Raw genomic sequence first — 19,776 nt, forward strand, 5'->3', positions numbered from 1 at the left:
GGTCCTGAAAAACATTACAAATAGAACTACTGTAAAAAAAAAAAAAAAAAGTCACGCAGTCGTGTCCGACTCTTTGTGACCCTATGGACTGTAGCCCCCCAGGCTCCTCTGTCCATGGGATTCTCCAGGCAAGAATACTGGAGTGGGTAGCCTTTCTCTTCTCCAGGGGATCTTCGCAACCCAGGGGTCAAACCCAGGTCTCCCACGTTGCAGGCAGACTCTGTACCGACTGAGGCACCAGGGAAGCCAAGAACTACGGTATGACTCAGCAATTCCAACCTGGGTCTTTAAAGGAAAAAAAATCCACTAACTCAAAAGGCTATATGCATTCACCATGTTCACTGCAGCGTTATTTTCAGTAGTTAAGATCAGCTAAGTGTCCACTGGTGGATGAACAGAGAAAGAAAATGGTGTGTGTGTATACACATATTAACAAAAATCTTGCCTTGAAATATGTTATACACACTTACAATATTATTCAGCCACTAAAAAAGAATGAAATATTCAGTTCAGTTCAGTTCAGTCGCTCAGTCGTGTCTGATTCTGCGACCCCATGAATCGCAGCACGCCAGGCCTCCCTGTCCATCACCAACTCCTGGAGTTCACGCAGACTCACGTCCATCGAGTCGGTGATGCCATCCAGCCATCTCATCCTCTGTCATCCCCTTCTCCTCCTGCCCCCACTCCTTCCCAGCATCAGAGTCTTTTCCAATGAGTCAACTCTTCACATGAGGTGGCCAAAGTACTGGAGTTTCCATGTGCAATAATGTGGATGGACCTTGAGAGTATTATGTCAAGTGAAATAAGTCAGACAGAGAAAGAGAAATAGTGCACGACCTCACTCACATGTGGAATCGGGAAAAAACAAACCCGAGTTCATGGATACAGAGAACAGATCGGTGGTTGTCTGAAATGGATGGGGGTGGGCAAAATCAGTGGAGGGGGTCAAAAGGTATAAACTCAGTTATAAAACAAGTAAGTCCTGGAGATGTAGTGTATAGCATGGTGAATCTCTAATAATACTGTAAAGGAAAAAGGGAAAGATATACACAACTGAATGCAGGGTCCCAGAGAATAGCAGGGAGAGATAAGAAAGCCTTCTTAAGTGAACAATGCAAAGAAATAGAGGAAAACAACAGAATGGGAAAGACTAGAGATCTTTGCAAGGAAATTGGAGATACCAAGGGAACATTTCATACAAAGATGGGCTCAATAGAGGACAGAAATGGCAAGGATCTAACAGAAGCAGAAGAGATAAAGAAGAGGTGGCAAGAATACACAGAAGAACTATACAAAAAACATCTTCATGACCTAGATAACCACCATGGTGTGGCCACTCACCTACAGCCAGACATCCTGGAATGCGAAGTCAAGTAGGCCTCAGAAGCTTTAGTGAGGGTGATGAAATTCCAGCTGAGCTATTTCAAATCATAAAAGATGATGCTGTTAAAATGCTGCACTCAATATGCTAGCAAATTTGGAACTCAGCAATGGCCACAAGACTGCAAACAGTCAGTTTTCATTCCAACCCCAAAGAAGGGCAATGCCAAAGAATATTCAAACTACCACACAACTGAGCGCATTTCACATCTAGCAAGGTAATGCTCAAAATCCTTCAAGCTAGGCTTCAACAGTATGTGAACCAAGAACTTCCAGATGTATAATCTGGATTTAGAAAAGGCAGAGGAACCAGAGATCAAACTGTCAACATCCACTCGATCACAGAGAAAGCAAGGGAATTCCAGAAAAACATCTACTTCTGCTTCATTGACTAGGCTAAAGCCTTTGACTGTGTGGACCAATAAACTGTGGAAAATTCTTAAAGAGATGGGAATACCAGACCACCTTACCTGCTTCCTGAGAAACCTGTATGCAGGTCAAGAAGCAACAGTTGGAACCAGACATGGAATAATAGACTGGTTCAAAATTGGGAAAGGTGTGTGTCAAGGCTATATACTGTCACCCTGCTAATTTAACCTATATGCAGAGTATATCATGAGAAATGCCAGGCAGGATGAAGCACAAGCTGGAATCAAGATTGCCGGGAGAAATATCAACAACCTCAGATATGCAGACGATACCACCCTTATGGCTAAAAGCAAAGAACTAAAGAGGAGGGTGAAAGAAAAGAGTGGAAAAGCTGGCTTAAAACTCTACATTCAGAAAACTAAGATCATACCATCCGGTCCCATCAGCTCATGGCAAATAGATGAGGAAAAAACGGAAACAGTGACAGACTTTATTTTCTTGGGCTTCAAAATCACAGTGGACGGTGACTGCAGCCATGAAATTAAAAGACATCAATCCTTGGAAAAGAAGCTATGACAAACTCAGCATATTAAAAAGCAGAGATGTTGCTTTGCCCACAAAGGTCTGTATAGTCAAAGCTATGGTGTTTCCAGTAGTCATGTATGAATGTGAGAGCTGGACCATAAAGAAGGCAGAGCACCAAAGAATTGATGCTTTCGAAATATGATGCTGGAGAAGACTCTTGAGAATCCCTGGGATAGCAAGAAGATCAAACCAGTCAATCCTAAAGGAAATCAACCCTGAATATTCATTGAAAGGACTGATGCTCAAGCTGAAATGCCAATACTTTGGCCACCTGATACAAAGAGCTGTCTCTTTCATTGGAAAAGACCCTGATGCTGGAAAAGATTGAGGGCAGAAGGAGAAAGGGGCGACAGAGAATGAGATGGTTGAATGGCATCATGGGCTCAATGGACCCGAGTTTTAGCAAACTCCGGGAGACAGTGAAGGACAGGGAAGCGTGGGGTACTGCAGTCCATGGGGTCACAGTCAGACATGACTTAGCAACTGCACCAACAACATATTTGAAAGTAGTTAGGGGGTTGATTCTTAAAAGTTCTCATCACAAGAAAACAATTTTCTTCGTACAGTGATCATTATACAGTGTATACAGATATTGAATCATTACATTGTACGCCTGATACTACTGTAATGTAACGTCAATCGGACCTCAAAAAAACAAACAAAAAAAAAAAAAACAGGAAACTGGACCAAGATCGGAAATGCTACTCATAGAAAGTACATCAACTAGTGATCTGAAACTACCTAGGTTGAGTGCTTCATAAACTTCATAAACTTTCCAGGGCATAACAGGACTTAGGATTTATTGTTGTCCAGTCGCTAAGTCGTGTCTAACTCTTTGCAACCCCGTGGACTGCAACACTCCCGGCTTCCCTGTCCTTCACCATCTCCCAGAGTTTGCTCAAACTCATGTCCACTGAGTTGGTGATGCCCTCCAACCATCTCACCCTCTGTTGTCAATCTTTCCCAGACTGAAGGGTCTCTTCCAATGAGTCGGCTCTTCCCATCAGGTGACCAAAGTATTGGAGCTTCAGCATCACTTCTTCCAATGAATACTCAGGGTTGATTTCCTTTAGGACTGAGAATTTATACAACATAATATATGTGATGTGCAGGACCCAACCCAAAAAGCATTCGCCATTCAAAGAATGAGGCGAATGTGACCAGTCCTCAAGGGAAAAGATAGTCAACATATCTCTACCCGAGATGTTGAAATTATCAGAGAAAGTAACTGTCGTAACAAACCCCATGAGCAAAGATAAACACACTTGAAAAAAGTTCTCAGTGAAGAATTAGAAAGTTTGACATGGATTTTTTAAAAAGGCACAATAAATTTTCAACACATAATATCTGAACTTTTTTTAAAATTCACTGATGTCAATATTAAAATGAAGGTGACGGAGAAAAAAATAGTGAGTTTGAAGAAGCACCAATCTAACAAACAGAGATTAAGGAAAAAGAGAATAGAGCTTCAGGGGCCTATGGTTACAGGAAAAGGTCTTAACTCCATGTCAAGTCCCAGGACAGATTTTGGGAAAAATACATTTGCAGTAATAATGGCTAATTACCTACACGACATGTGATAAAAGACAAATTCATAAAACTCTAAATATCCACAACAGGCACTTAGTGGGCGAAAACTCCCTAGACACAGCATCATAAAACTTTTCGGGGACCTCCCTGGAGGTCTAGTGGTTAGGACTCTGAGCTTCCACTACAGGAGCTGCAGGTTTGATCCCTGGTCAGGGAACTAAAGATCCCCATATGCCACACAGCACAGCCAAAACAATAGCAACAAATTCTCAAAACCAAAAGATTTAACATCAAAGCCTGGAAAGCTGGCGGCGAAAAATGACCCATTACATTATATACAGGGGAACAACAGTTTGAATTCCACAGATAGTCAAGAGACAGCTGAGGATCAACATGTTAAACAGCTGATGGAAAAAACCTGCAACCCAGAAATCAACATCGAAAGGAAATGTCCTTCAGGATCGAGGCACGTGGCCTCTTCTATTGCTGACAGCAAATTTCCATAAACGCAGCGGCACACAACGCCCGTCCACCTCACAGCCGTGATAATGACCGCATTCGTAAAAACAGAAACCCGGAGGCGGGGATGCAGAGAAATTGGAACCCTTGTGCACTGTTAGTGGGAATGTGAGACGGTGCAGCCACTGTGGAAAACACGCCAATTCCTCAAAAACGTACACATTTCCAGAGAACTTCCTGGTGGTCCAGTCGTTGGGACTTGGCATTTTTCACTGCTGTGACCCTGGTCCAATCCCTGGTTGGGAAACTAAGATCCCACAAGCCGTGCAATGCAACCAAAAAGAAAATAAGCAATTTCCACAGGAGCCAATAATTCCACTTCCGGGGACACACCCAGAAGAACTGAGAGCAGGGGAGAGATGTTTATGCACCCACGTTCACAGCAGCCCCGGTCACAAGACTGAAAGGCGGAGCCCAAGGGTCTACCGACCTATGAATGGGCAAAGTGCAGCTTATCCCCACAGTGGAGCGTCACTCAGCCTTTAAAAGGAAGGAAATTCTGACAACATGGAAGAGACTTAAGGACATTATTCTAAGTAAAATAAGCCAGTCACAAAAAGACTCCACCGTCTGAGGTCCTTCAGTCCAGCTCAATTGCTCAGTCATGTCTGACTCTTTGCAACCCCATGAATCGCAGCACACCAGGCCTCCCTGTCCATCACCAACCCCTGGAGTTCACTCAGACTCACGTCCATCGAGTCAGTGATGCCATCCAGCCATCTCATCCTCTGTCTCCCCCTTCTCCTCCTGCCCCCAATCCCTCCCAGCATCAGAGTCTTTTCCAATGAGTCAACTCTTCGCATGAGGTAGCCAAAGTACTAGAGTTTCAGCTTTAGCATCATTCCTTCTAAAGAAATCCCAGGGCTGATCTCCTTTAGAATGGACTGGTTGGATCTCCTTGCAGTCCAAGGGACAATCAAGTGTCTTCTCCAACACCACAGTTCAAAAGCATCAATTCTTCCGCGCTCAGCTTTCTTCACAGCCCAACTCTCACATCCATACATGGCCACAGGAAAACCATAGCCTTGATTAGACAGACCTTTGTTGGCAAAGTAATGTCTCTGCTTTTGAATATGCTGTCTAGGTTGGTCATAACCTTCTTTCCAAGGAGTAAGCGTCTTTTAATTTCATGGCTGCAGTCACCATCTGCAGTGATTTCAGAGCCCCAGAAAATAAAGTCTGACACTGTTTCTCCATCTATTTCCCATGAAGTGATGGGACCAGATGCCATGATCTTCATTTTCTGACCAGACTTAGAAAGGGGGATGGTGGTTACCAGGAACCGGGGAAGAGGGGTGAGGAGGAGAGCTACTATTTCATGGGGACGAGTTTCAGTTTGGAAAGATGAAAGAAAATATGAAGGTGGATGGCGGTAATGGTTACACAATAATGTAAAGGCATTTAGTACCACTGAACTGTACAGTGAAAAGTTGTTAAGATGATACATTTTATGATATGTACATTTCACAGCTTTTTCAAATGGAGAAAAACTACCAAACACTCATGTCCTGGCTCACACTCTGTAGGTCAGAAGTGCAGGCTGACTCAACTCAGGGTCTTCATCAAGGTGTTACGTGGAATGGGCCTGGAAGGAAGAATCTACCTCCAAATTCATTCTGGTTGTTGGAAATTCTAGCTCCGCGGCTCTGAGGGTCTGTTCCTGGAGGCTGCCTGCCACCCTTCCCAGACGACCATCTCGATCTTTAAAGCCAGGAATGCACATCAGAGCCTTCTCTTGCTTCAGAACTCCCTGTCTTCCCTTCTGCTACCAGGTAGAGAGAGATCTCTGCGTCTAAAGGGCTCATTTGATTGGGTCAGACCCATTCAGAAAAATCTGTATTTTAAGATCAACTGACTTGGGACTTTAATTCCATCTGCAAAAATCCCTTCACAGCAGCACCTATACTCGTGTTTGGCAGAATAACTAGGGAAGGGAAACACAGGCACCACCCTTAGAGTTCTGCCTACCGCAAGTAAGGCATTCTCAGATGGAAGAAAACTCAGAGGATTCCTTATCAGAGACCTTCCGTAACAGAGAGGTTAAAAAAAAGTTCTTTGGGTTGAAAAGAAATAATACCAGAGGTGAACTTGAAGAAATAAAGGAAAGAACTATCAGTTCAGTTCAGTCGCTCAGTCGTGTCCGACTCTTTGTGACCCCATGAATCACAGCACGCCAGGCCTCCCTGTCCATCACCATCTCCCAGAGTTCACTCAGACCCACATCCATCGAGTCAGTGATGCCATCCAGCCATCTTATCCCCTGAAAGCCAAAATTATAACATATTATGATGAGTTTGCAATGTGTACACATGAAAACTATAACACTTACTAAAGTTATAAAGTCTTCCCTGGTGGCTCAGATGATAAAGCATCTCCCTACAATGCGGGAGACCCAGGTTCGACCCCTGGGTTGGGAAGATCCTCTGGAGAAGGAAATGGCAACCCACGCCAGTACTCTTGCCTGGAAAAGTTATAAAAGCTTAATTCATGGAGATGAAGGGAAAGAGATCTATAAATTAACAAGCTTCTACACCTTACTGAAAGTGATACAATACTAATTCTAAGGAGACTGTAAGAAGTTAGGTATGTATTTTAATCCTTAGACCTGAGACAGGCTTGGAACCTGGAACCCTTTGCTTCAATGCTTGTACCTGGACATACCTCTCCTCCAACAACAAAATACAAAGAGTCCCTATGGGACTAAAAATAACTGCATGCATGTGCGGTTAGGGCAAATTCTGGACAAAAAGATACAAAGAGATTAAAAACAAACAAATAACCCAACTGCCAGTTTCCAAGAGCCTGGGGAGCAGGGCTGGGAGCAGAAGCATGGTCCTGTGCACACCCTCTGCACACACGACCACCTAAGGAGTGGGCAAGCCACCTGAGCCACTGCTCCAGCCGGACCCCCGGACACCCCTACCCTCACCCCATATAAGGAACCAGCTTGCTCCGCCTCTTCAGCAAGTGAGCAAGCAAGGGAACCTGTTACTTGCTCTCACTCCCCAACCCCTGCCGCAGCAGGGCCCTCAATAAAGCCTCGCCTGAATTTTGTGTCTGACCTCTGATCAATTTCACTGACGAAGGAGGCCAAGAACCCTGGTTGGAACAGCACAACCACTAAAAAAAAATAACCAGAAACTATGCAGCAAAAACACCAAGAGATAAATTAAAATGGAATGCTAAAAAAATATTCAAATTAATACCCAACAAAGCTGGGAAGTGGGCACAGCACAGGAGTGAAGGGGGTAGAAACCAGGGGAACACGACAGAGGCGACAAAGTGGAAACAATAAAACTAGCCTTAAGCATCATATCAATGGGCTTCCCTGGTGGCTCAGAAGGTAAAGGCTCCGCCTGCGATGCGGGGGACCTGAGTTTGATCCCTGGGTCAGGAAGATCCCCTGGAGAAGGGAATGGCAACCCACACCAGTATTTTGGCCTGGAGAATTCCATCCATGGACAGAGGAGCCTGGGGGGCTACAGTCCACAGGGTCTCAAAGAGTTGGGCACAATCGAGCAACCAACACACATCATATCAATAATTTAAAAACATATCCATAATTATAATAAATGCTGGTCTCAACTTTCCAATTAAAAATCAGAGATTGACGTAACAAATAAAAACCAAGACCTACAAGCAAGTGACAACAGACAACACTTAGAATACACAGAAGTGATAAATGGGAAAGATAGGCCATACAAAGTAAGCAAAAAAGGCTGCAACGGGCTCTTGTGATCAGATTAAACAGACCGAGAATACCACCGGGTGGCTCTCTGGTGGTCCCGTGGTTAGGACTTGGTGTTTTCACTGCCATGGGCCTGGGTTCAGTCCCTGGTTGGGGAGCCAAGATCTCACAAGCTGCGAGGTGTGGCCAAAACAAACAAACAATGTATTACCAGCCATAAAGAGAAACACTAATAATAAAAGGAATAATTTACCAGGAGGACATTGACAATTATAAATGCACCTCTATCTAATAGCAGAGCTCCAATTACACGAAACAGAAGTTGGCAGAGTTAGAGAGAAACACGCAAGAGGCACTGTTATAGAAGACGTTAATACCTTCATCCACCAGCTGACAGAACCAGACAGAATCAGTCAGCACGCGGACAATCCGAACAACACTGTGAAGCCTCTTGATCCAGCAGATGTTTACAGAATACTCTACGCAGCAATTGCAGATACCGTTCTCAGAACACAACGTGTATTTACCGAGGCAGACCACGTACTGGGCCATAAAGCAAAGCAATGTTAAAGGAACTGAAATCGTCCCAACTGCATTCACTGACCACAAGAGAATTAGAAACCAGTACTAATGAAGTGTCCAGGAAAACATCAACTATCTGAAAATTAAATAATACACCTTAAAGAATTCATGGACCAAAAATACAGTCACGAGGCACACGGAAAAGTGATTCTGAACGGGGTGACCGTGAAGAAAGAACACATCAAGGCGAGAGATGCAGAGACGTCCCTGGGCGTCCAGTGGTTAAGAATCCACCCTGCAGTGCGGGGGATACAGACTCCATCCCTGGTGGGGCAAACTAAGATCCCACGCGCCACAACTAGAAAGTCCGTGTGCCACAGTGCAAGATGCTGCAGGCCCCAGCCAAGACCACACGCAGCCAAATACATATTTCTTTAAAAGACATCACCAAGAACTATAATACTCTGGCCACCTGATGCAGAGAGCTGACTCATTTGAAAAGACCCTGATGCTGGGAAAGATTGAAGGCAGGAGGAGAAGGGGACAACATGGATGAGATGGTTGGATGGCATCACCAACTCAATCGACATGAGTTTGAGTAAACTCAGGGAGTTGGTGATGGACAGGGAGGCCTGGCGTGCTGCAGTCCACGGGGTCACAGAGAGTCGGACACGACTGAACGACTGAACTGAAGAATTACAAAGGCAAGCCACTGAGTGGAAGAAAATTTAACACATCAGACAAAGGGTTGTATCAACACTGTATAAAGAACTCAAACTCAATAATAAGGCAAATGTCCAGATAAGAAAGCGGACAAAATACTTGTAAACACTTCCAAGCAGACATTCAAATGCCCGATAAGCACATAAAAAGATGCTCTGTGCCCTTAGTCATCAGCAATGCCATCAAAATGAGAAATGCCGGCTTTCCCTGGTGTCTCACTGGTTAAGAATGCGGGAGACAAAGGTTCAATCCCTGATCTGGGAAGATCCCAAATGCCATGGGGCAACTAAGCTACAACTACTGGATCTGTGCTTCCGAGCCTGGGAGCTGCAACTGCTGAGCCCACGAGCCACAGATACTCAAGTCCAAGCGCCCGGAGCCTGAAGCCACCGCAACGAGGAGCCCGCACGCCGCTAGAGAGTCGCTCCCGCTCGTCACAACTAGGGGAACACCCCCGCAGCAGCGAAGACCCAGCACAGCCAAATGAGTAAAATTATTTTAAAAATTAGAAATGCCAGTTAAAGCCACGAGCTATCACCACCCATTAGGATAGCTAAAATTAAAAAAACAGAACCAACCAACTTGACCTTAGCAAGCTGTAGCAAATATGTAGGATGGCATCACAGACTCGATGGACGTGAGTCTGAGTGAACTCCCGGAGTTGGTGATGGACAGGGAGGCCTGGCGTGCTGCGATTCATGGGGTCGCAAAGAGTCGGACACGACTGAGCAACTGAACTGAACTGAATGGAAACTTTCAAAGGCTGCAAATAGGAAAATAAAACAGTAACAACCACTTTGGGAAACAGTTTGACAATTTCTTAAAAAGTTAAAGGCACATACACCATTAAGATTCAGCTATTCCACTCCTAGGTATTTACTCAAGACAAATACAAGTATGACCACACAAATGTTTACAGAAAACTCTGTTTGCAATAGACCCAAACTGGAAACAACCAAGAGCCCACAACCGATGAATGGATAAAGCAATTGTGCCGTGTCCATACGCTGGACTATGTCTGCAGGAGGCACCCTCTGTGACCCCTGACCCCCAACACATAATTCTCTCCCCTTGAGTGTCCATCACACTGAGTGACTTAAAAATACATATATACATATACATACACTGATTTATTTATCTGATGCATTGGGTCACAGTTGCCTCATGGGCATTCTTTCGTTGTGGCTCACAAACTCTGTGGCACACTGGCTCCAGAGCACACAGGCTCAGTAGCTGCACGTGAGATCTTAGTTTTCCCACCAGGGATCAAACCCGTGTCTCCCACATTGCAAGGCAGACTCTTAACCACTGGACCGTCACGGAAGTTTCCCAATGCATGCTCAGTCCCTTCATTCGTGTCCGACTCTTTTCGATCCGATGGACTGCAGCCCACAGGCTCCTCTGTCCATGGGGCTTCTCCAGGCAGGAATCCTGGAGCGGGCTGCCATTTCCTTCTGCAGGGACCTTCCTGACCCAGGGACAGAACCTGCCCCCTCCTCCATCTCCTGCAGTGGCAGGCGGGTTCTCCACCACTAGCGCCCCCTGGGAAGCCTCTGCATGACTTCCAGTGAAGAGATAAGGCAGCAGGAATGCGGCTGCTTCTGAGATTAGTTTTAAGAAGTTCCTGCCTTCTTGCCAGTTGCTGTGTGTCTCTGGTGACTCCAGAGGAAATGATAGGAGAGGCCTGCGTGACACGGCAGGATGCTGAGGCCCTCGTCCAACAGCCAGGCACCCATGAGGCGCCAAAACCTGAGGACAACCAGGTCAGTGAGTTTGCAGGCAGCCCTTCAGCCTCTGCTGAGTCTTGGGGTGACTGTATCCTAGCTGATGACTTGACTACAACCTCAGGAGACACTCAAGACACAGGCACCCCACCCAGCCACCCCAGACTGCATGGTAATAAGTATGGGTTCTTTAAAATGTGGCTTCTTTAAGTGCTGGGGACTTGCCTGGTGGCACAGTGGATAGGGACCCACCTGCCAATGCACTGGACACGGGTTCAATCCCTTGTCTGGGAAGATCCCACATGCCGCCCATGCACCATAACTCCTGAGCCGGGAACCACAGCTATTGGAGCCCACACACCCTAGAGCCGCTGCTCGGCACTGCTGTGAGAAGCCTGTGCACCGCAATGAAGAGCAGCCCTTGCTCTAGGGAAAAGCCCTCCTAGCAAGACGACCCCATGCGGCCAAAACATAAACAAACACAAAAATAAAATTATATTAAAAAAAAAAAACACCCAAGTGTTGAGAGTACAGATCTTCCTCGACTCACAATGCGGTTTGTATCCTGATAAACCCATCAAAAGTTGAAAATATTGTTAAAGTCAAAAATGCATTTAGGGAAATTCCCTGGTGGTCCAGTGATTCGGATTCTGCACTTTCACTCCCAAGGACATGGGTTCTATCCCTGGTTGAGGAACTAAGATCCCACAAGCCACGCAGTTTGGGGGAAAAAAAAAATTGTATTTAGTACACTGACCTCCAGAACATCATAGTCTTAGACCAGCCCGCTTTAAATCTGCTCAGAACACTTAGAACAGCCGACAGTTGGGCAAAACTGTCCAACACAAAGCCTATTTGACCATCAAGCGCGTGAGCACCTCCTGCCACTGACTGAACACTGGATAGAAAAATAGAATGGCTGAGTGGGTACAGAATGGCTGCAATGTACCCTCGTGGTTCAGTGGGTGTCGGGGCGCCACAGCCCTGCCACCGCCCAGCGTTGTGCGGAGGAGCAGACTGCAGGCTGCCAGGGCGGCGGCGACCGGAACTCAAAACGCAAAGTCCGGTTTCTACCAGATGCACATCACCTTCACACGACTGCCAAGTCGGAAACCAGACCATTGAACCATCTGTAGTTTGTAGTTGGGGACCACCTGTAATCTGTTTAACAGTTACAATTCCTCAGCAGTGAAAAGGAATGAACTCTGGATATGCACAGAAGCCCGCATGGATGGATCGCTAAATCATTAAGCCACGGACAGGCAGCCAGTTGAACAGTGTCCAGGCTCTGTGATACCATGTATATAAAATCCTAGCATAATGTGCCATTGAGATGGACAGAAAGCCACCCGTAGCTGCAGGAAGGGATTACCAGGGGCACAAGGAAACGTTTGAAGGTAAAGACTGTTATTTGGGGACTTCCCTTATGGTCTAGTGGTTAAGACTCTGAATTCCCAATGCAGAGGGTGCCGGTTCAATCCCTGGTCAGGGAACTAGACCCCACATGCCACAGTGAAGACTTGGCACAGTTAAATAAATAAATATTTTTTAAAAAAGAAGATTGTTATTTTGATGTACTGACCGCTGAAGAGACACACAATACGTCAAAACTGATCAAAACACACATTTTAAATAGATGCAGCTTGGTGTACTTCAACTATACTCTGAATAAAGGGATGACCTTCTTTAAAGAAAAAAACATGCTTTTGAACACTTGCACACTGGGGCTTCCTCTCTCTCCGCTGGGAATCCTTCTGCCACCCACTGGACTGGCCCCAAGGAGGAGAATGGGGGCAATGCCTTGCCAGTCCCCCGACCACTCAGCCCCAGGGAGCCAGCCCCATGCTGCAGACCCACACGATGCTGACAACACATGCCTGGTGTATTAGAGCACTAAGTTCTGAGCTGGTTTGTTCCGCCACAAAAGCCAACTGATCACTGATACGGAAGGTTTCCTCTGGGAGCAGGAAGAACCGGGACAGGGGCAGGAGAGTGGGGAGCAGGCAGAGGCCGCAGTGGCCGGGCCAGAAGGGAGGCCGAGCGCCAGATGGATACAGACAAGTGGGGGGACTGGTGGGTGCGGTGGGGTGCACCCAGCCCAACCGCATCCGGAGGGGAGGAGGGGAAATGAGCGGGCAAGAGCGACAGGGCGAACCACATACGCTTTTCCCTCCTCCCTCAGTGCCCGGGGCAGAGCTGGGCTGGGGGGTATGGGATGAGGGTCTTTTTTTTTTTTTTTTTTCTTCCAACGGTGCCACTCAACTTACAGGATTTCAGTTCCCTGGCCAGGGATTGAACATGGGCCCCAGCCGTGAAAATGCTGAGTCCTCACCACTGGACTGTCAGGGAGGTCCCTGGGATGAGGGTCTGGGTCACAACCAGGAGCCCAGGCTCAGCGGCCAGACCGCCTGGGCTGCTTCCCCTCCCAGCGCCTCCTCGGTTTCCTCGTCCTTAAAATGGGGACACCACCACCTCTCGGGGTTATCGTGGGAATGAGAGGAGTGTGTGGCTGTACAGTGCTTGGACCCTCAGCTAAGACGGGCTCCGTGATCTGAGGTTAGGAAGCGGCTGGAAGAAACTGGAAGGGTGTTCTGGCCAGTCTGAGGAATCTGCAAGAGGCAGGGGAAATGAAAACCATTGAGAAATGAAGTCACACAACGTTAGCAACGGAGAAGGCAATGGGACCCCACTCCAGTACTCTTGCCTGGAAAATCCCGTGGATGGAGGAGCCTGGTAGGCTGCAGTCCATGGGGTCGCTAGGAGTCGGACACAACTGAACAACTTAACTTTCACTTTCATGCATTGGAGAAGGAGATGGCAACCCACTCCAGTGTTCCTGCCTGGAGAATCCCAGGGACGGGGAAGCCTGGTGGGCTGCCGTCTATGGGGTCGCAGAGTCGGACACGACTGAAGTGACTTAGCAGTAGCAACGTTAGCAAGACCTGTGACTTCTAAGCTTGACCCAGAGAGGTGGGCTCTTCCAAAAGGATCTGGGGGGGCGGGGAGGTGCTTCAGGGTTGTTGATCTATTGGAGGGATGGGCTGGCCTAATTATTCCTGGGGGAGGCACCAAGGCAGCTACCAACCTCACACACTCAGCCAAGGGCTGGAGGCTTTAAATATTCAAGGCAACAACAACAAAAGGGCCACTGTAGGGAAGATGAGAAGCTGCCTTCACTATCTATGCCAGAGGGGTCACTGGCTGGCTGACTCATGAAGCTCTCAGCCAAAATCCACCTCCCCTGATACACAAAGCCCCCAAATCATTCTCTGAATACGCAACCAGCTGGAGGCACGCAGCCAGCCAGCCATTCAGTCCCACACATTGTCACTGGGTAACTCCAACGGACTAGTGTTCTAGGCTCAGAAATACAATTCAGGATGGATGGAGAGATGATCATGCTCAGTGGGTAAGTCAGGCAGAGACAAATATCACATATCAGTTACATGTGGAATCTAAGAAATGATACAATGGACTTGTTTACAAAAACAGACAACAAACAGAAATGGACTCACAGACTTAGAAAACAAACTTACGGTTCCCAAAGGGGAACTGGGGGGGAGGGATAAATTAGGAGTTTGGGGTTAACATACAAACTACTAATATATAGAACAGATAAACAACAAGGACCTATAGTACAGGGAACTAAAGTCAGTATCTTGTAATAACCCATAATGGAAAAGAATCTGAAAAAGAGCGGATATATACCTGAATCACGCCTGAAACTAACACAACACGGGAAACCGACCATACTTCAGAAAAAATACAATTCTGTACAACAAATCCTACCAAAATACCATCATTTCAGCAAGGTTAGCTGCCTGTACGGCTGCTAAGTGGATGAAGCTTTGCCACGAAGATGTTCAAGTGAGCAGCTACTGTTTTGAAGCATTTATCAGGTGCCAGGCCGTGGGAATAATTATGTCTGCAGTGACCCTGAGCCAGGGTGACCCAGGGGTTAAGAATCTGCCTTGCAATGCAGGGATTGCACGTTCAATCCCTGGTCAGGGAACTAGATCCCGCACGCCACCGCAGGACAACTAACTGAGCCTGCCACAACTAGAGAGAGCTGGCACCCCACAACTAGAAAGGCGAAGGACCCCCTCCTCCCCCAGCCACAACAAGAGAGCCCAGGCGCCTGCCAGGAAAAGCCCCAGCCCAAGGAAGACCCAACGCAGCCAAAAAAATTCTTTTAAAGTTGAGTGTCTCAGTTATCTTTAAAAAAAAAAAAAAAACAGAACCAGCTTTGTCATCTGTTCGAATTTAAGAGATTTAAACTCCCCATCCTCCCTTCCCTCACGTGTAAATGGGGACAAGAACAGTAAAAGGATCGGTTAAAGATAACACTAGTGGACACACGGCCAGGCTCTGTTTTGAGAGCCTCCTACAGGAGTGTCCCAGGGGAGCCCCAGGTGGGCCTTATTCGCTGAGGTTCACAACGGTAACCTGAACCTCCCCACCCACCCCCCAATTTGGGCACCGCGCGCCCCGTGGAGACGCCAGCCCCGGCCCCAATTATCATAACAAAGCCCGCAGCCGTCCCGGGCGGCCTGGACAAATACCTGGCCCGATGGCGCGGAGAGAGGGCCGAAGAGAAAATACATTTGCTGGCGGGGCTGCCGCGCTGCGGCCTCGGGTTCTCGAGTTCTTGACACCCGAGCCTCGCCGGGACATTCCAGCCGGAAAAGGGGGGCCAGGAGCCGGGTGGGAAGTGCTCGAGGGTGGGGAAGAGGGGGCGCTTCCTGGAGGTCTGGGGTGGCGGCGGCAGATAAAGCCAGGCGGGGCCCGGTCCCTCTTGGCAGCAGCAACCCCCTGGGAGCCCCTTGCAGAAGAGACCTAGGGGCGCCCCGGCCCCAGGTTGGTGGTGGAGGCGGGGGTTGTTAGGCAGACCGCACCGTCCGCGTCTCCGGTCCCCGCGCCGTCACCAGCAGCCCCCGGCCCGCCTGCTTGCGACTCCCGAGGTTAGGACCGGGGCCAGGGGATTCTGGGATCAGCGCGCCCCCGCCCCCAGTGCTGGCTGCGCCGCGGACGCCAAAGTTGCGGGGCCTTCCCGCGCCCCCTACCCAGTCCGTCCCGCTCTCTAGCTCGCGCCCCCGTCCCACTTCCTTCGGTCCCTGTTTCAGTCCGCGAGGGCTCTCCCCATCTCTCCCCGTCTCTGCCCCACAACCCCGCCAGGGTCGCCCCTCCCCCGCTCCAAGGACTTCAGCCTGACCAGAGGGGCGAAGAAAGTTACTAGGGGAAGGACGGGGCGTGGGATGCGGGGGACACGGCCCCCCAGATCGCCACTGCAGGGACACCTGCTGCCCGCCCGGGGGCCGAGCCGAGGGTTGCCCCCCCCCCGCCAGCTCTCCCGCGGGGGCGTCCGCCCTGCGGAGAGGGGCACGGCCAAGGTCCCCGAAACTTCCTGCGGCAGCCGCCGGTTCCCCCAGTCCCGGGCTGCAGGGAGAGGCGTCCCAGGGCAGGGCCAGGCTGGGACCCCGCGGAGCCAGCCTCGGGGCCCGGGGTGGGGGTCGCCCCTGCCTTCCCCGGGAGCCGGGCCGGGGTGGGGGCGCGCACCGGGCCCACCGCCCTTACCTGCGTCCATGGCGCGACCAGCCAGGCTGCACGCCTCCCGCCGCCGTCGGGCCCGGCTCCGCTCTCGCGGACAGCTCGGGTTTCCTGGTGCGCGCGGCGCGGCCGGTTAATCATTGACCGCAGGACTGCTCGCGGCTGGGTCAACAGGTGGCTCCTCGCGCGCCCCGGCCGCTGGGGCCCGAACCCGTGCGGCCTGGCCGCCTCCGCAGGACCCGCGCCCGGCCTGCCCCGAGGAAGGGGGCCGAGTCGGAGGGGCGCAACCCAGGCCCAGCTGGGAAGGGGCGGAGGGGGCGGCGGGGAAGGAGTGCGGGAGACCCGCCAGCCAGAGAGCCCAGCTGGATGCATTGGTGGCCAACAAGGGCCTTGCGGATCCGAAGAGCGCCCAGTCTCCCCTTCTGTGTCTCCCAGCAAGGGAAGCCAGCAGTGCAGATTTTCATATGAAATCTCCTGGGGTTTAAAACAATGTGTGTTACACTTCTGTTCCCTGAGACTTGCCAGATTGGAGAACTCAAAGCAGGTCTACTCCAAACATCCAGAAATGCTAGATAGACTACACCCACAAGCCAGACAGCAATTTCAATTCATAGCTGAGCTCCCAAGATGGGAAGAGAGATCCCTGGGACCGAGGAAAAGGAGGCAAACCCTGGAGGAGGGGACTGGGGTTTTGGGTAGGGGAGCGGGTGGTTCTGCCTGTGCCCTGTAGTAGACTAGTGGTCTCAGTGGTCTGGCATTATTAGTGAAAGCCGCTCAATCGTGTCTGACTCTTTGTGACCCTGTGGACTATACAGTCCATGGAATTCTCCAGGCCAGAATACCAGAATACTGGAATGGTAGTCGTTGCCTTCTCCAGGGGATCTTCCCAGCCCAGGTTCAAACCCAGGTCTCCTGCATTACAGGCAGATTCTTTACCAGCTGAGCCACAAGGGAAGCCCAAGAATACTGGAGTGAGTAGCCTATCCCTACTCCAGGGGACCTTCCCAACCCAGGAATTCTTTACCAGCTGAACTACCGGGGAAGCGGTCTAGAGCTTGAGTTTTACACACAGGTGCACTCCCTGCGTTGGCAGTGTGGAGTCTTCACTGCAGATCACCAGGGGAGTCCTTGCAAAACGTGTCAGTCTTTACTTTCCGTGGTTAGAATTTTCATCTGGTCCTTTTAAAATCTGTATGTTTTTCATAATGTCTTTTCTGTGGTGATGCAAAAAAAAAAAAAAAAAAAAAAAGAGAGACATCACTTTGCTGACAAAGGTCCATATAGTCAAAGCTATGGTTTTTCCAGTAGCCATATACGGATGTGAGAGTTGGACCATAAAGGCTGAGCACTGAAGAACTGATGCTTTCGAATTGTGGTGCTCGAGAAGACTCTTGAGAGTCCCTTGGACTGTAAGATCAAACCAGTCAATCCTAAAGTAAATCAACCCTGAATATACATTGGAAGGGTTGATGCTGAAGCTCCAGTACTTTGGCCACCTGATGTGAAGAGTCGACTCACTGGGAAAGACCCTGATGCAGGGAAAGACTGAAAGCAAAAGAAGGGGTCAGCAAAAGATGAGATGGTTAGCTAGTATCACCATGTCCATGACTCAGTGGACATGAATTTGAGCACACTCTGGGAGATAGTGAAGGACAGAGAAGCCTGGTGTGCTGCAGTCCATGGGTCGCGAAGTTGGACCTGACTGAGCGACTGAACACCACTCTAGTCCATGTGTTTTCTCTTCAAATGGTCTTTAAAACTTTTTATTGAAAAGTAATTTCAAACTCAGAGACCCCATGGGCTGCAGCACGCCAGACTTCCCTGTCTTCTCGAGTGTGTCTTTTTGGCCAGGACAGAATCTAGGCCAAGACTACATGTAGCATTTGCTTGCCATGTTTGCAAACACTTGTATAGACCTGGTTTTAAATTCTTTTCAAATTGCTGTAATACGTCCAGGTTCTCAGATATGAATCTGCCCATTTGCTGCACCTGCTGTTGCACACAAGGCAGGTCTCCTCGCGGGCTTCAGCATCATCATGAGTTCACGGCCAGAAGTAAACGTCTCAAGGTGCCCTGCGTGACCACATGTGCACCTGCAACACGAGTCGGGTGGCTCCTCTGGTGAACCATCTTGTGTTTCTCACTTGGCATTTCTGCACCACGTGGAGGGCCCGTTCCACTTTCTGTGGGAGGACTCTGCCCAGAGCCACTGGGATAGTGGCTTGCTTCAGTCTCATAAAAGCACAGTCCCTTTCAGTCTCCAGCCATATGCAGAGGGCCAGTTCTAGAACCTGCTACTGTGCGTGGGACTGTGACTCTGACTCTCAGCCCCCAAGGCACAGTCGGGTTCTGGCCCCATCATGGGCAACTCGGCTTCAACCACTGGCAACGAGAGCCTTCTCTCAAGGCCTGGATACCGTATTTCCCTTTCTCGTCTTGGGCGGACGACGCCCGCCTCCACGTCTGGAGTGTGTACGTGTGTGAGCGTGCTGGCATGGCTCTCGTGACTGGAGGTCCATTTGCAGCCGCAAGCCTTGGGTGAACCACATAATCTCTCTGCTTCTCAATTTCCCCATCAGGAAAATGGGTTTGTTAAAATAAAAACAAACGAAGACCAGCCTTGAACATTCCCTGGGTAGACAAGAACAGTTTTGTAACCAAGCAGGACCCTATGGGGCCTTCCTAGAACAGACTCCAACCACTGCCATATCCTCCACCTGCCTCTTGTCTGTAGAAAAACTACTAGCTTCCTAGGCCTTCCCCAAGTCCTGTGTGAGTGAAAGTCACTCAGTTGTGTCTGACTCTTTGCTACCCCATGGACTGTAAAACCCATGGAATTCTCTAGGCCAGAATACTGGAGTAGGTAGCCTTTCCCTTCTCCAGGGGACCTTCCCAACCCAGGAAGCAAACCCAGGTCTCCCAATTGCAGGTGGATTCTTTACCATCTGAGCCACCAGGGAAGCCCAAGTTCTAAAGAGTACATTAAATCAGAGAAGTGAGAAAATGCAGAAAGAAAAACAGTCAAGCAAGACAAAATAATAATAGTTTAGCTATTAAAGTCAAGGACCTTTAGTTCCTCCTCCAGGGCTTAGTTAATATTCTGAGCTGTGTCCTCTGAGCTGTTTTGCAGATACCCAAATCCCACCAGGTGGAAGAAGTTAACTGCCTGCTGCCCACAAGCACACAGAC

The 19,776-nt window shown here is 49.0% G+C and overlaps 1 protein-coding gene across 1 annotated transcript in view; it reads right to left on the reverse strand.

The window, feature by feature from the left end:
• PRRT1B (proline rich transmembrane protein 1B) overlaps positions 1–16,729 on the reverse strand; it is a 29,744-nt gene extending 13,015 nt beyond the window's left edge. Inside the window, exon 1 of the mRNA XM_042248043.2 lies at positions 16,615–16,729. Coding sequence (XP_042103977.1) covers positions 16,615–16,624 — 10 coding nt within the window. The 5' untranslated portion in view covers positions 16,625–16,729. The remainder of the gene's footprint in view (positions 1–16,614) is intronic.
• Between the last annotated feature and the right edge of the window lie 3,047 nt (positions 16,730–19,776).

This window comes from Ovis aries, chromosome 3 (genome assembly GCF_016772045.2).
Source record: "Ovis aries strain OAR_USU_Benz2616 breed Rambouillet chromosome 3, ARS-UI_Ramb_v3.0, whole genome shotgun sequence".
Classification (NCBI taxonomy): Eukaryota; Metazoa; Chordata; class Mammalia; order Artiodactyla; family Bovidae; genus Ovis; species Ovis aries.